General features: G+C 37.5%; 3 protein-coding genes across 6 annotated transcripts; 1 reads left to right on the top strand and 2 right to left on the bottom strand.

The window, feature by feature from the left end:
* The first annotated feature begins 281 nt into the window (after positions 1 to 281).
* Positions 282 to 10,903, top strand: chas (chascon). Of its 2 annotated transcripts, XM_011302114.1 has the most exons (9): positions 282 to 890; positions 4,634 to 4,799; positions 4,912 to 5,118; positions 5,545 to 5,709; positions 7,930 to 8,145; positions 8,237 to 8,468; positions 8,633 to 8,983; positions 9,236 to 9,444; positions 9,607 to 10,903. In XM_011302114.1, the coding sequence occupies exons 2-9, from the start codon at positions 4,731 to 4,733 to the stop codon at positions 10,789 to 10,791; spliced, it is 2,634 nt and encodes an 877-aa protein (XP_011300416.1). In that variant the 5' UTR covers positions 282 to 890; positions 4,634 to 4,730; the 3' UTR covers positions 10,792 to 10,903. The 2 variants fall into 2 exon arrangements, with proteins under 2 accessions (XP_011300416.1, XP_011300417.1); XM_011302115.1 differs by lacking the exon at positions 8,633 to 8,983.
* A 670-nt stretch (positions 10,904 to 11,573) lies between these two features.
* Positions 11,574 to 13,019, bottom strand: Vkor (Vitamin-K epoxide reductase). 2 transcript variants are annotated; one of them, XM_011302112.1, is made up of 4 exons: positions 12,871 to 13,019; positions 12,609 to 12,791; positions 12,113 to 12,210; positions 11,574 to 11,876 (listed from the first exon to the last, which is right to left on the bottom strand). In XM_011302112.1, exons 1-4 carry the CDS (start codon positions 12,903 to 12,905, stop codon positions 11,638 to 11,640), a joined length of 555 nt encoding a protein of 184 aa, XP_011300414.1. In that variant the 5' UTR covers positions 12,906 to 13,019; the 3' UTR covers positions 11,574 to 11,637. The 2 variants fall into 2 exon arrangements, with proteins under 2 accessions (XP_011300414.1, XP_011300415.1); XM_011302113.1 differs by having other exon boundaries at positions 12,910 to 13,017.
* Positions 13,020 to 13,643: 624 nt separating this feature from the next.
* On the bottom strand, positions 13,644 to 15,674 carry lwr (lesswright). Of its 2 annotated transcripts, none has more exons than XM_011302111.1 (5): positions 15,519 to 15,674; positions 15,114 to 15,185; positions 14,819 to 14,902; positions 14,491 to 14,753; positions 13,644 to 14,418 (listed from the first exon to the last, which is right to left on the bottom strand). In XM_011302111.1, the coding sequence occupies exons 2-5, from the start codon at positions 15,177 to 15,179 to the stop codon at positions 14,352 to 14,354; spliced, it is 480 nt and encodes a 159-aa protein (XP_011300413.1). In that variant the 5' UTR covers positions 15,180 to 15,185; positions 15,519 to 15,674; the 3' UTR covers positions 13,644 to 14,351. The 2 variants fall into 2 exon arrangements, with proteins under 2 accessions (XP_011300413.1, XP_011300412.1); XM_011302110.1 differs by lacking the exon at positions 15,519 to 15,674 and adding an exon at positions 15,303 to 15,479.
* Between the last annotated feature and the right edge of the window lie 727 nt (positions 15,675 to 16,401).

The following is a 16,401-nucleotide window of genomic DNA, read 5'->3' as shown; positions in this document are numbered from 1 at the left end:
GCACAATTCCTTCACAATTCCAGTATCTCCCAAAAATAAAAAAAAGCGAACAATTCCGGTAACAATAAAAAAAATTCTGCAAAACAAATAATTTAATTTTTTTTTATTTATTTGATTCTAAATTAAATTTCATCGATTCAAGTCAATGCACTAATTACGTACTTTCAGTACATAATGATAAATAATACATGAAGACAATATATATAGATATAGATTTGGTATATCGAATAATTTTCTGCGCACGTTCAAAAAAATATTCGAATTTAAATTTTTGCGCGATATTTTCCAAGAATTTCAAATCTCCGACCCACATAAAAAAAATATATTCAAAAATATATGTTAATTATATCAGTCAGATATATCTGACCGGTTCCATCGAAGATATATTCAAAAAATAATTGAAATATATTTAGGATACACTTGTCGTAAATGAGACTATATCTCAGTTATAATTTTTGGATTCCATCTGGGAACAGATGCGGATGAGAAAAACCTCTGGAGCAATCGAAATCCATAGATTTCCATTTCCGTCGAAAATCCCGGCGATCTCGTGGGAGTAGGATCCACAAACCTCACTCTACCGATGCTGGAAGCCCTTCCCTTCATTCCCCATTCCAATCTTCTCTCCTACCATTAACTACAAGTGGAGGACTTGTACCTCTACCCAACATCACCTTCTCCAACTGTCAGAAAACACTGGTGGAACAGTCGTGAACGAGCGCCTGCCAGCGCTGCAGCGAAAAAAAAAAGGTACATGACGTAAAGTGCCAGTTTGTTTTCACTTTTCATTATCTCCGGAGTGATTATTCCCGTGACAAAGCCGCGGTGTCGACAAGTTCAAAGTACATCCAAGAGGAGAAGAGAAGTCAGAAGAGAAGTAGGAGTCCCAGGTAATCCTTAACCGCGACAAAATCATCACCTCGCGGATCACCAATTAAATTCATTTTTCACATAGAATTTCACTCGTATGGACAGTGAAATTCCTTTCCACTTCAATTCCGTTCTCCTTTTTTCCTGTTCAGATAGAATAAAATAACCAGCGATGAGAGGAGCGGCGCACATTGTCAGTGACGTTTAGTTACGTAATTTGAATGAGAGGTACATCGTGGGAGTAATCGTCCTCGTCCGCGAAATAGGCCTTTGGCCTCTGCTCACCGATTTTTCCCTCCTGGGTAAAGAAAAAAAAAAATCGAGGTATCGGTGAATTACGGCTCGTCAAAATCACCGCGCCTCCTAATTCATTCAAAATGGCCACGTCCTTGACGAGGTCACGTGGCTCTTCGTTGCACTGACAAGGAAGGCCTCAATTCCGCACTGTTTGTCCTACCCTGTTCTACCGGTTCTACTTGACACCAGAAAACCAGAACTCTCCTCTTCGTTCTAATCTATCCGTTTTTCGTTATTCTTTTATCAAAATACCAGTTTATCCCCGTCCTTTCGTGAAGAGAAAAAAATTTTAACATCAGAAGAACATTTTATGGTACGAGTGAAAAAAACTCACTTTTTCCTCCCGTCGCGCATTTATGACAATCGTCTGGAGAAAATGCAGAAAAAATTATATATATGTATCATATGTATCAATTATTAAAAAATAGTTTTAAGTGGAAAATTTAAATGGGGAAAGTACTTGATCATTTATTAGCGGCAATAATTGGGATGAGAAGGGAAAGTATTGACAATTATCTACTTGTTTCTCGGTGCAATTGGGTAATGAGTCGGTACATTAGTGGATCCATTTGGTTTTGGAGACGACAATGACGGATAACACATCATCGTCGAGGTTTGCGCTCGAGGTCGTTGGCAACCGGTTGCCGACTAAGGAAATTGGAAAGTTCACCGGACCCTTTACGTATGCACCATGTACTGAGGTTTTTCGGTTCTCCTTGTCGCGGATTAAACAGGACACTCGGGATACCAAGGCTCATTCAATGTCTCTGAGTCATGGATTGACGAGAAAAAAATCCCTGGGAAATTATGTCCATGACATGAATAACGCACGCCACGGAATTCATTCAAATGGGACTTTATGTAATTTTGTAATTATGATTTTGACATGTCCAAGTGGATCAGGTCGGGGATTATTATTAATCCATTAATCCCACCTGACGTACAGACGATTTCAGCAGCGAAGTGTAAAGCGAGATCCAACTTTTCCTTTTTTCCCAAATATCGATTTATCTCGAAAGTTATCGATTTAAAAGTAAAACATTACTGGACTCTTTTTGTAGCCCATTAAATTCCCGATGAAAAAGATCTCTGGTGATTTGTTCTGAAATCAGTAATTTTGCTAGATCGATCGATGGAAATCGATTAGTAGAAATAATTGAAATGGAAAATTTCTCGTTATTGTCGATTGATGGGAAAAACTATCGATTCCCGGCGGTAATATTAGAAGATAATTTTGTACCCGATGAATTTCCCAACGAGAAATATTCTTATTATTCCTGTTGAAAGTAATAAATTTTTAATTAATCGATATTTAATAGATTGTTAAATGTGAGTTATCTGACTTGATGATTTTCGCTACTGATTTCAACGGTTGAGTCTCGAGTTTAATTGTTCGTGTACTTCATAATTCATCGTCGATCGTGAGTAAGTAGAAAAGGCATGCGATGAGACTCCTAAACATTCACTCAGATCCTCTCGAATTGAAAGCCTTAATTACAATCCTCACAAATTAAACGGTTAGATTAGATCGATCGAGATCCAGATAGTACGTGAAACTATATTCAAAAACTATCCACAACAGAAAAAAATCTGAACTATGAATAATAGGCCAATTACTTCATAATTATTCATTATTAATTTATCCCAATTGAGTAATTAAACAAATTAAAAAAATTGAGCTGCACCTAAAGAAAATACAGTCGTAACTGAATTTAAACGGTTTTTAATTTTCTGGAGAATGACTGGAGTCAATAAAAAAAATAATCATTCGTAATTTTCTCGGGATCGAATATTGAAACGATAGGAAAATTAATAAAACAGGAAAATTACAGCAATTTTCAAATCACCAACGGTTGATTGATGAATTACACCTGTAATTTCCAATTGATTGAACTCATCTTTAGTTCTCTACCGGCAGAATCGTAATTCAATTATATTTTTATTCTGTAAGAAATCGTAATTCAATCGGAATTTTTTGTTATGAGATGTCAAGGGGAAGTGGAAAAGGTCAGGTAGAATGTACCTCTCATCCTCACCAGATATAAGCCAGAGAGGAAATAATTTCAATTGCAAATTAATTGCTGTTTCATGTTTTCACTCGGTTTCTATTTTTCACCATTCGATTCCAAGTGAATTCCCCTCGACTTTCGAATAATCATTTGGCACATCAGCATGCAGCACGAGCCCTAGAGTCTCCAAGGACAGAGGGACCAATAGTTCTGCGGATTAAAAAAAAATTATTGATAACACACGTAATTGTTATTATCAAATTATCTCCTGCGGGTTTTGGCGGTAATTGTTGAACTTTAATCAGTGTAATCTAGACCATATCTAACAGTCAACAGACAGAAGACATTTTACAGAATTCTACAAGAGATTTACAATTTAATTTATTAAATTGAAAAATTTTACGAGAGGCTGAGATAATCTCCATTTTCTTTCCTGACCCTTTTCATTTATCAGATGTATTTTTAAAAATATCCAAGTATTACAAAAATTCATGAAAATCAATTCAAGAAATATGATTATAAATTTAGAAACATAATAAAATAATAAATAAAATTTGAGAGGATTTTGATAATTTGATAATTTGATAATTTTTATAATTATTTACTCTCAGTTTTTGGGGAGTTTGGCGATTTTTATGATTATTTAATTTTTGTCTCGCTGTACCGAGCAATTGCTTATGTATGACCTCTCTGACGTGGTCTGACGTCATGAGCTAGTCGTCGGTTCTCATTGAATTTTTTACTCCTCGTTTTGGGTTTCGTTCCCATTCACCGAATTATGCTAAAACCTTGTGACAAATTCTTGATGCCTAAAAGAGTCGTTTACGTGGGATTAATACATTATTGTTGGAGCTGATGACTGGACAAGGCCGACGAATTGTCGCACTGGCGTCTCTTTGGCCATCGATACTGTATCGGAATATCGTGTGGGTGGTGGACACCACAGCAGTCAGGATGGCCTTCGATTCCCATTCGAAGAGATCAATGATTTTCTCATTTTTATTTTTAAGATCAATTTATCGGAAATTCTGGAGCTAATTATTTATTTTATCTATTGGGTATTATTGATTTAATATGTCGATTGTAATCTATCATTTTCAAATCATTATTTCAGATTTTTTTTATTGTAAATTACGAGATTAAGAGATTATTTATGGGATTGTTCATAAAAATGGATGACACTAAAAAATTCTCCAGTTTCTTCACTTTGTTTTTTTTTCAGTTTTCTTTACGAATTTCTGCAAAACGGTCGAAAAATTTGGCAAATATTTATAAAAAAAGAGACACACACCTATAAAAATTTGAAAATCATTGAATAATGATGAAAAAAGGTATATTTTCCACGTCAATCAGATTTCCACTCAGAATTTCCGAAAAATTCCCAGAAAAATTGCAAAACTAGATATTGGCAACAGCTCTGTAACAAAAAAAGTAATAAAAAAAATGAAAAACAATAGGAAAAGGATCAGGTGTATTGACACCCGGGTCACGGCCGAGACGGATGGATGGAGCCAAGTGCTGGTAATAGTTGAATGGCATTTAGCAGGGGCTAGTATGGAGGTGATTTCGACTCGGAGATACGAGGCGCGCCCGGCCGTCAGTACAATTCACTCTGGACTTCTGGTTAGTAAAAATTCCCAGCAAACCCTCCGGATAATTTATGCATAAACAATTTCCCATTGCGTCATCCCTGTCATTACCCGGGTGAGAGAGATAGATGTGCATTATGCTTCAGTACGATCCGAATAGCAAAGTGGCGACAGTCAAGGAGGAGGAATGGGAGACGAGAAAGAAGAAGGAGATTACCACCACGAGGCAGATAGAGACCAGAGTCAAGAGGCAGGTTGTTCTGGAGGATGGAGAGGTCGTCAAGGACTCGGGACCACTCGTCACCACCAACACCACTGAGGATGTCGAACAGCAAGAGCACACCACCCAGGAGGTCAATTTATTTTCTATTCCTCATTCACATTCCATCTCAATAAATAATATAGCAATTAATAATAATGTAAGGTATCTCTATCGTCATTTATCATTTATTAAAATAAATATATTATGAATTTGTTAGTCATAATTATTATTATTAAGTTCTAAAGGTATTCGAATTTTAAAAATTAATTGTCAAATGATAAATGATTTTTCAAAATTTTCTAATCTCTAAAAATAATCAAATTCATTGAATCGTCAATGAAAAATTTTACAGAACCTGGAGTGTCATTTTTTCGGTGGTAAATATTTCAAGTTTTTTTATTTCAAATTTCTTGGGTAAATTGCGGTCTGAGAGGGTAAATTTCCAGTTTGAAAAATAACGATTAAAATAGTAAATATTCGTTGAAAAAATTGAGCTGAAGGGACAATTGAATTACAGAGAAAAACAAATGGGGATGAGCCGAATGAGGTCGAGTGGACGAGTCCGAGTGCTGGTCCAGTTGTCCAGAAGGAATTGAACGAGACTATAGTGAGAAGTCGTGAAGAGACTGAAGAACTACTGGAGACCGAGGATCGACGCCAATTTGGCGATATAACGGATGAGGTAATATATCATTCCCATGCCTTTTATGTCCGCACGGGTTTTACAGCTTCGCCAATTACGTGAGGAAAAGCTATTGAAGCTGAGAATCCGCGAGAATAATTCCCAACAATGAGAAAAATCAACGCCATTCAGCTCTTCAATTTCCCACCTTCATTAAATAATCTCCAGATATTTCAGATTGCGCGTGTGTGATCATCGAATTAAAATCTCGTTTCGTTTAATGGGAGAAAGGGCTGGAATCGGTGGAAGGATGTGAAGAAATGGAAAGAGCACGAATTTTCGTGATTATCATCTTTGGAATTTTCGGCTGACGTTTCCGGCACAGTAATCTCACTTTCTGAAAAATAAACGAGATTTAATTGGTCACCTGTTAGGACAGGGGAACTCTGCTGAAAAAATTTGACGTTTCATTAAAAATTCTAACTTCGAGCGTAAAATCTCGAACTGACGATTCAAAAAAAATCGAGAATGAATTGGTACTGAATATTTACGATTTCATTAGAATTTCAAATGAGTCCGTGAATTTTCAGTGAATCATGGAATCCCCGATCTTGCTGTCACTCCTAAAAATAACGAGTCAATAATCAATACCGAACATATCCGTCTCATGAAAGAATTCTCCGAATTCGCTGGTGTTATCTGGTACCTCGTACTTCCGGTAATAATTGATCGAGGAGAATCCAGAGGTGTTTACCGATCGTATCACAATTTCTTGACAGGAAGTGACAGCCCCTGCTGACGTGAGGCCCAAAAATGCGGACCGGTAATTAACAACCCCTCCTAATTGTCAGAGGACAATTGACCGTCAGTTATATATTTTTGATATATATTCCAAAATATCCCGACTAAATATAAATCTATAAATATAAATCAATATAATGAAAAAAGTGAATAAATCATTTTGTTGAAAATAAAATATAAAGAATGAGAAATAAATAGAAAACAAGGTAAACAAATAAACAAATAAATAAAGTAAAGACAATTTTAAGATAAATGATTTTAATTATGATAATTGTAAATTATTATTGTCAATAAATTGTTTTGCATGAGTGGGGATGATGTACATGAGGTACATGAGCAGCCGTTACGCATGGTAAATTGTGGCTGAGGGCGGCTGCTGAGGTGGTGAAGCCACGACCGAGTGAGAGTAACGAAGAAGGCAGGAATAAACTCGGAATACCTATTGCGAAATATGTGCTTACACCGGGGGGCACAGGTACATTGAGCGTTTTGTCTGCTAGACTGTACATTCTCTAGGATGAATAAAACGTTCAATGGCCGGAGAGCAGGTTTAGGTATGACGGAATGAAACTCGTCGAGAGAGAGTCGAGGATGGGTAGATTCGAGTGGTGATTCCGACTGCGATCACTCCGATGTAACATATTGTGATAATCCTCCAGTGCTTAAACTAGTTACCGCTGTGGTTTACGATTATGAGACTGTTAATTCATTTATTAATTGAGAAACTGTCATTTACTTCGGGTTTACTCCCCTGAAATTTCTGGTGAGACTTTTGCCGATTTTTGCACTGGATTTTCGATTTTTTTAAATAAAACATTTTAAATTGTAAGTCAAATAAATCCGGTTTACGATATTTATTCATTTGGGATTTAACTCGGAAATTATCAGTTGCAGGTGAAAACATTAAACAATTTTATTAGTTAATTAAATTTTCTATAAAAAAGTATTTTTCACTTTTTCTCCAAAAATCGATCGTTCTGGGGATTAATCGATAAATATTCCAAAAATAATATTTGGCTCATCCGATTTTCTAACTTTGATCATTGATTAAAGGATTGCGTTAAATTGATGGAGTTGATTATAACGGTAATTTTATGAAAATAGCGGATACGGCGCGATCCGTGCGTAAACTCCCACCTAGGGTGTTATCATTTGATATATAAAATCGAAATATTCAAAGAATCTTTAGAAATATTAAATATATTTAGAAATATCTAAAAAAATTACCCATAATTTCTGTTTTTTTCTTCAATTAAATTCAATTGATAAATCCATTATTTTCTTTTATGAAAATGAACGAAAAGAATTTGAGGAAAATTGAATCGCCAAAAATCAATTAGTTGTGCGCCGAAAAAAGCTGGCAAGAAACGGTACATTTTTTTAAAAGGGATCGGTGAAGAGGCGAAGGCGCCTAGGACCTCCGCAAAACGTGAATTTCCGGTTTTTGCTAATTGATTTTAATCGTCGGTTTGTCCCCAGGCGTATCAACAAGCAGTGAGGAATAATCGGGGTGACCTGAGACAAGCACTCGCCGAGTCCTCGAGGCAAGTGGCAGTGAGCACTGGTCCCCGGATTGTCCAGCACAAGACCAAGTCGAACAAAGTCATTGACACGGAGAAAATACTGGAGCGGAAGGAATTCAAGGCGGATGGGGCAATCGTGACGGAAACGAAAAAGAGTGTCGAGCACGAAGAGGTAATTACCAGGGAGGGGGTAATGAATCTGGGGTCAAGTGGTTCAAGTGTTTCCGCAATTGGAAAGTGTCATATCGGTTACTGGACTGCAGATCGGGGACGACGAGGTACCGGAGGGTGAGGAAAAACAGACAGGTGAGACGAGGAAGGAGAGCTCACAGAGATTTATCAAGCAGAGGGAGGAAGACGTCGTGGATTACGTCGCTGGTGGTGAGAGGATTGCCAGGGAGATGAGATTCGTCGCTGAAAAGACCGAGGGGGAGAGAACTGGTGATTGGCCACCATCACCCGATAGGATGAGAACTGTCAGATTACCTAAACCAGGTATTCCTATTATTCCTCCAATTACAAAAAAGCACTCGAAATTCGCTTTACTCATTATTTACTCAGATGTTGCTCACAACTGGCAATTCTCTATTCTCTAACTCTCCATAGCTCTTGTAAATAACAATTAATGATTTAACAATTGATTGCCCCTGGCTCCCCAGGTGAGACAACGCCAATGGATCGTAAGGATGCCCTGACGAAAAAGCCTCTGGACCCTGAAGAGGAGGATGAGGCCCGCAAATTTGAGACCTCCAAGTGGCTGGAGAATCACTTCGGGAGTGAATCAAGATCCTCTCAGGGCTCCATAGAGCCTGATGGCCCTCCCATTCAAACAGCCACTAACACGAGTTTCATAAATGTTACCATGAAGTCTTGTACTCCGCGTGATCGTGAGTACAAGAGTAATTCGAGTCAAGTGAGAACCTCGAGCAGAGCCAATGGCAGAGAATCTACATCGCCCTCCGGCTACTTTCACGGCATCACCGAGTGGTCCGAGAGGTATCAGGGATCAGGTGATGCTCCATACTCTGACAAAAATTCATTCCTGCCCCTAAATTTTTAAATATGCAATTGAAAATAATTCGATAATTCCACAAGTACATGAATATTTAGGAAAAATAATTTTTTCATTCGCTCTGCTTTTTCCACGCACGCGAGACTAATAAAAAACGTTTTATTGTGTTCAAGTCATTCCAGGGGAATAAATACTGATTGCGAGCTCGGGAATTTTCAAAATGATTTAAAACTTTCTTTTATTTTCCCAGGGGAAAAACCGAGTCATAACTCGAACGTTTCTACTGCCTCGCCGAAGCATTATATGAGCGAGGGCACGATGAGTGTTAACAGACCTGAGACGGTTACGTATACAAGAAATTATGAGACTTCCACCAGGAGACATCATGAGACTCGTGGACGATCTAGTCCACCGTCACCACCAACTCGTAGAAGAACGCGTGAGCGAGTCAGTGAAAAGGTGAGAAATGGAAAGAATTAATTGGAAGATTGGAAGATTAATCATTAGGGGATCTAAGATTGATTATCATTGTGGGATTGCTAATTTTTTCGTTAACGGTTCTGATTATTATGTACAATGATATTATATTGAACTTTTAACTCACATAAATTTTTTCCTCAGGTGTCACATCGTGAGGAAAATTACCAGAACTCACGTGGTGGCTCTTCCCCAAGCCCAGTGAACGTAATAACCAGGACCTGGCAGAATCGCACTCAGGATTGGTCGGAACCTGGAGACCGTGGGTCCCCCCGTCGCCACCCCACACCCCCAAAATCTCGTTCGCAATCGCCAGTGGTAAAAATAGCCTCATACCGCGATAAAAAAGAGAACATAAGGCCAGTGAGTAGATCAGAGTCCCCTCGAGGCTCAAAATCAAGAATAGGCGAGTCCTTCAGAAAACTTGTGGGAAAATTGCGCTCGGTCTCGTCAGAACGTAAAAACAAGAAAAACAGTGACTCAAAGTCCCAGTTAACCCAGACAGACGACAGTTCCACTTACCTCCAGTACAACGTCATCGACAGGAACATCCCAGAGGTAGGGATCGACCAGGTGGACAGAGGTGATGATAAGCCCCCGGAGAGGCCCCCCAGATCCCCCAGGGTCAGCCCGACAACGATAAAAGTCACGAGATCGAATAACGATCACAAATACTACGTCACAGACGAGTCGTACGCCCCTCGAAGCTACGAGGCCCTCCAGGACTCTCATCATCACTCTTCCAGGGTCTCCAGACACCACGAGAAGCTCCAGAAGTCCTCGAGGATCTCTGATGACTCCAGGGAAGAGCAGGTATCGTCCAGCACTCTGGGACGACTCAGCAAATCCACAAGCAGACTGACCAATGATCAGGACGAAGAGTACCACCGAGGGATCCAGACATTGCCTCGCAAACTCCAGTCCTCCAGCCCCCTGGGGAAGACTTCTGTGACCAGGAGATCCTCTAAGCAGGTGTCAGTGGGACCTAGGGCTGGTCAGGCTCGCAATTATGGGAGTATGATCAATATATCTATCAAGAATGTCAAATCTTCCCAGGGCTCGACCCACAGAAGCTTCAGTCCTACTCAGGGCAGTCCAGGGTATCCTATTCCTCCTGTTAAACCTGAGAGGACTTACAAGTCCTCTTTACTCCGGAGCAAGAGCTTCAATGTCGAGGCCACCAATGGCAATGGCTATCCTGAGAGGACTGGATACAAGTCCAATTCTCAGCTCAACAGTTTAGATGAAACACAACCTTTGAAGAGCCCTGGCATCCTCGCCAGCATCAGTCGGAGCAACAGGGATTTGTTCAAGCATGAGTATTATTGAGGGATCCACGAGCAAATTCGGAGAGGTATCATTTTTACCATATTTTTTAAAATTTCATTTCAATTCTAATGAATTATAATACGAGGAATTTTTATTTTTAAATGTGTCCTTTTTTTGTGGAATTCTTCGAGGCTCGATTGAATTATTTATATAGCTCTATGTAAGCACGAAATTTAATTGCAGAGGTGAAGTCACATTTTGGGTCGAGATGTATCCAGAATTTATAGAAAGTTTGGGTGAGGATTGAGGTTGAATAAATTTACAATAAATTAATTCCAATTCCATCGAACGATTCAACTGACATCCACAATCTCCACACTTGTCATTGATTCTCTCGTAAGAAAATTTAAGAAAAACAATGGAAATATGTCAATTGTCATAAATTTCTCGAATTCTCCACGCAGAATCGATGAGAAGTAATAAAACTCAAAGATAATTTCGTATCTCATAAATATTTGATGTGCTTCAGGAGTGGTAGAAATGTTTTTCATTTCTCCTATAAAAATTTTCCCCTAATTTATTCAATTATCTTCTGCAAACAAAAAAAATCTGAGATTAATTTCCTAAACCCTCTCTCAAATTATAAATAGTTAATAGTTAATAGTTAATCCACTCAGATAAATTAACATTAATAGTAATAATAATCTGCGTTAACATCAGTCTGATCACTGGATTATTGTTGAAAAATCATGAATTCAGTGAATTCAAAAAATGATAAATGCATGTATTACAGATAATTGATTATACCGAATTGTAAAGAAAATGGAAGACATGAATTAACGTATTGTTGATTTTGAATTTATTTCGTTGGAAAATTTACAGTGATCGATGCACTTGTGAAAATTTTCAGTGTCTCTTCCGCCTGTTTGACTTTTGCGAGTAAGCGGATGGGACGGGTCGCGTCAATATTCGCAATTTTCGATAGCTCAGCACGAGAATAACAGCATTCACTACGTACGTGCTGACACATACGACACACACTGAGTTTAATATGTAAAGTACCCAGGCGAGGTACACCGAGGAGAGACAGCTGCCTATGGATAGACTCAGGAGGACAACCGTGTAGCTGAACTTATTAAAAACACCTGGAGAAAACAATTTGTTTAATTCACTGAGGAATATCTCCGATTTTAAGAGAGATAGCGAAATTTTCTTCAGGACCTCTTCCGTAGGATTGAATGAGAGTAACAAAAAATGTTTCTATAAAAATTTCGCTATCTCTTTTACGTCCGGAGATATTCCTCAAAAACTCGAATAGCGAACAAGACAAATTCGTGCCTCAATTCAGCGTTTAAATTGAGAAAAAAAACTCCTGACTTACTTATTATTGCGATAATTGCATAAAATCCTAGTCCGTAGAGACAGTTAGGCAAGTAGAAAATAGATGATTCTGGAATTAGACCGAACCCCTTTCCATATCTGAAACAACAAAAAATATTACATGGTAAGTACAGTTCTCTTTTAATTAATCAATTACTGAGTTGGAGAAAATATGAGAGAATGGACAGAGATTATTCTGTAAATTGGATTTCACGTTTCTATTTTTAACTCGATAATTTTCATTTCGTCATTCGAGAAAGATAAAAAGTCCTAATCTTTCTATAAAGATACGTTTCTCTGTTCATAATTTGTTGTTTCCAACTCGAATTTGATTCAAGTAAAAAACAAAATTCAACGGCTTTTTAAAAAACTGCTATTTTAATTTAAAAAATTGTTCTAGCTCAATTATTCGTAAAAATTCCTCCTCCTCTCCTTCATCCAGAATTTCTCTAGAATGGCCCAGATAGCTCCAAAAAATTAATGAAAAAATCACTCACTCAGACATGAAGGCCTTGGTGCAGCTGACATGCTCACTGATATCGCACATGGCCTCGTAGTTCTCATCCTGTTCCTTAGCTGTTTCCACGATGTACGAATAATACGACAACGCGAGTCCCACAACACAGGACGTCACCAGTCCAGTATTCAATTTATGCAATTTACTGCTAATCCCAGACATCCTGGCGCAAAAAATTTTAAAAAATACCTGAAAAGTGTAAAACCAAACCCTAACGTTCGACCCCAGGGAAAAAATCTCACAGACAATTCCCCCTAAATCGCCTCGTTGTTGACATAAACCTCTACAATCTTCAACTAATTATGTTTTATCCTTCGCCAATTAAATTAAATAATAATCAACTCCACGTTGTGCTTCATCAGCCGCCTTATGGTGACTGTAACATTCGTCTCTCGTATCGAGCAATCGAGCCTCGCGGTCATATCACGCGCACTTTGACCGCGCACATCTTTATTTTTTATTGTTATTTGCAATGAGATAACGCTGTTAGTCAGATTGCTGATAAAGGGTTGATTACTCCAGCTAAACTAATCAATACGTCCCTAAAAATCGTACACACCTGCGTCAAGACGTAAATCAAGTCAAGATGAATAATAAATTACACAAATAGAATTTTTAATAATAATATTCACTCTCAGTTTATTTTCTACTTTCTTGTGACGAGGATTCAGTCAGGGGAATACCGGAATTATCTTCATCACATCTTCATTTATTTTAGAGTGAAATAAGCGATTGAAAAGAAGTTTTTACGAAAATTTCATTTCGGGGATATTTTAGAAAAAATTGTACAGGGGTTGAGTTATTTTTTGTAATTTTGCCACGGATTTTTGGTCGAGATGGGGAAATTTGGAGAGTGGGATATCAAGTATTTTTGAAAAGTGATAATGAGAGAAGTAATTTTGGTTTCGTAATTTAGATTCAGAAGCTCGCTAATTAAACAAGCCCCTAAATTCCATCCACACGAGCTCGTGATGACCCCAGCCCCAGGGAGTCGATCAATAATCAAGACCCTGCATTGAGATTTTCCGAGATACAAGAAAATTTATTTTTACGTATTTGTACAGAGTTTCAACTGATAATGAGATTAATTTTTATCTGTGAGACGAAGGTGGAATAAGCCAGCATTCTCGAAAAATTCTTCTTCGAAAAATTCAAAACATTATCTAAAGATTCTCGAGAATTTCTGTTGGAGCTGTTTAAAAATTCTGTTGGGCTTCCATTAGAATTCATTTGAGAATTTTATTATTTTTTCCTCTGGTCCAATTGACTATTTGACAAAATCAAAAAGTTTGAGTTTTTATATATGAATATGTATGAATGAAACTCCCACAGAATCCCATTAAAAATTCCAAAAACTCGCACCAAAAATTCATCAGAATTTCACAATAAAGTGTTAGATTTTTCTATTACATTTTTTCAAGCATGCAGCTTCTCACAACTCTGAATACTTACGAAATTAAGAAAAATGCATTTATCTCATTCTCTAGACACGTCTCGAATTGAAATGATTATAAAAGAAACGAAAATATGAATAACCGTGAAATCAAAATATGATGGATCATTCGTTTTTATACATATGGTAGAATAATAGCTAGTGATTACTCATCTTATATCTAGAATCGGAAAGGTCGAAGGATCATACAATGATAGAATTGTCTTCTGGAGTTTGGGGTATCATATGGACGTTGGAATTTAGAGATTAAGAGAAAGATGTTGGAGGGAGTTATTCTTGCGGTGCCATTGCTCTGGCCTGTGCTCGCACCCTCTTCTCATACTCCAAACGATTTTGACTGAAAGAATTTTATTTACAAAGGTTGATTCATCTTGTATAATTTTGGATTAAACCTCAGGGCATTACTCACCAGTAGATGGTGTAGGCCTCTGCCTGGGCAGGATCCTTGACGTTGGGTTCGTTTAGAAGATCCTGAATACCCAGAAGAATCTGTTTAATCGTAATTGCTGGCCTCCAATCCTTCTCCTCGTCGAGGAGGGACAGACATACTGTTCCCGATGGGTAGACATTCGGGTGGAAGAGTGGTGGCTCGAATTTGCATTTGGGAGGACTGGAGGGGTAGTCATCCTTGAAGATCATTCGAAGTTTGTAGAGACCACCCTCCCATGGAGTCTACAATTCAAGGATTCAACGAAATTCATTTGCAACAGAAAATACAAAATAAAACCCTAACCCACCGATTTTTTCCCAGGAATGGCGCACTCCCAGCTCATGAGGTTCAAAGTGCCATCCGGATTTTTGGTGGGACGCGCCACAAAGCCCTGTAACAACATCCACATATTAGTTTTAAAAAAGTGAGGTTAGACTATCCCTGTCACCAACAATCATCTTCTCCACAGTAAAAAATCCTCCACAATCCCCAAAATCACTTAACAACCCTCAATTGTCCATTGAAATATTGAATAAATATCGCAGTAACAGATTTTCCCGCGTAAATGTATACACATCACTTCATCAGAAAAAAATACTTACGAATGGGTGATCCTTTCTCCATGCCTTCCTCTCCTCAGCCAATCTAGCACTTGCTATGCCAGACATTTTAATCTGCACAGAAACAAGTAATGTTATTAATCAGAGCGAAATGAAGGCTCTTAAGATAATCATTAATAATTTTTATGGTTAGATTGTTATTTAAATTTATACGGACACGATAATTCACACCTTTTGCTAAAGAACCTCCGAAAATCTGGCGCGTCTCACGCGTTTTAGCAGATTCCAAATGAACTCTAACCCTTAAATTGTTGAGGTGTTTTTTATTGTTAAAAAACGGAGAAGCTGCGAATAGGTAGGTGATACTGTAATGTAGTCGCAGGAATTCGGGGAGGAAATGGAGGTGATGGGGTTCGGAAAACTATGAGAATTGACCTGTTTACATACTTTTTATTTTGTTGATTGATACAGATATTTCACGTGGATCAATCCTTCAAGATTTCCCAGTATTAAAACGCGTTGAATTCAATTGAAAACCGGCGGAGTCACTGATTAATTGAGGCTTTCACTGGCTTCTCAAATTTTCACACCGGGCAGATGCTTCTCGGTCGATAATATCGGATGTCCTGGGGGTAATGCAGATTTTTGAGGGATTTTTAAAATCGATTTTGTTGTTGATTTGTATTTCAGTATTCATTTCAAAGTATTCATTTAAGACATATTTTACCGCCAGATATTTTGACGCAAATGTTTATTTAATAATTTGAAGTGCAAATTTCAAATTTTCAAAATTTAACATTTAATTCTTGAAAAATGAAAATTTTATAAACGAAAAATTTATGTCAAAGCTTTATCTTTGAAACCATAAGACAGAAAAATGAATGATGAATAAATTGTTAAATTAAAAATCAAGCGTCTCTAAAAGTTTAAACAATTTGTTATTGGCTGTTATTTTGAATATGATAATAAAAAATCTTCAAATCCATGAAGGGGTGTTCCGGTGAGACGCAGGAAAGAATAACGATTTTTCCACTGGGAAAACGGACAATCGATTAGTTTTCCCCTACGTCCCCCTCGTCCTCAAACACATGTTCTACACAATAAAAAAATTTATTTATAACCGACAATTATTGCTTCCTCTTTCAGTCTACGTGTTTAACAATAAATGCAAAGAATTACAGTAAAATAAAAATATATTAATATTAATAACGCGAATTGAATTTAAAAAATCGACTGAATACAAAAAAAATCAATTTTATTCCCTTCCTTTATTTATCTAACTCTAAATATCGTAGATAATTATAAATAAATATCAATCATTATTTAAATT

This window comes from Fopius arisanus, unplaced genomic scaffold (assembly GCF_000806365.1).
Source record: "Fopius arisanus strain USDA-PBARC FA_bdor unplaced genomic scaffold, ASM80636v1 scaffold00026, whole genome shotgun sequence".
NCBI classification, from domain to species: domain Eukaryota; kingdom Metazoa; phylum Arthropoda; class Insecta; order Hymenoptera; family Braconidae; genus Fopius; species Fopius arisanus.
This window is presented reverse-complemented; position numbering and strand designations above follow the sequence as displayed.

Bases quoted from the DNA above. Each gene is read 5' to 3' on its own strand.
- chas (XM_011302114.1), top strand. From the start codon at position 4,731: ATGGAGGTGATTTCGACTCGGAGATACGAGGCGCGCCCGGCCGTCAGT. The intron at 8,984-9,235 runs GTGATGCTCCAT...TTATTTTCCCAG, and splicing joins CGAGAGGTATCAGGGATCAG to GGGAAAAACCGAGTCATAAC. The intron at 9,445-9,606 runs GTGAGAAATGGA...TTTTTTCCTCAG, and splicing joins GTGAGCGAGTCAGTGAAAAG to GTGTCACATCGTGAGGAAAA.
- Vkor (XM_011302112.1), bottom strand. From the start codon at position 12,905: ATGTCAACAACGAGGCGATTTAGGGGGAATTGTCT. The intron at 12,211-12,608 runs GTGAGTGATTTT...TTGTTGTTTCAG, and splicing joins ACCAAGGCCTTCATGTCTGA to ATATGGAAAGGGGTTCGGTC. The intron at 11,877-12,112 runs GTAAGTCAGGAG...TGTTTTCTCCAG, and splicing joins TGCAATTATCGCAATAATAA to GTGTTTTTAATAAGTTCAGC.
- lwr (XM_011302111.1), bottom strand. From the start codon at position 15,179: ATGTCTGGCATAGCAAGTGCTAGATTGGCTGAGGAGAGGAAGGCATGG. The intron at 14,903-15,113 runs GTAAGTATTTTT...ATGTTGTTACAG, and splicing joins GGAGAAAGGATCACCCATTC to GGCTTTGTGGCGCGTCCCAC. The intron at 14,419-14,490 runs GTGAGTAATGCC...AAATTCTTTCAG, and splicing joins GAGGCCTACACCATCTACTG to TCAAAATCGTTTGGAGTATG.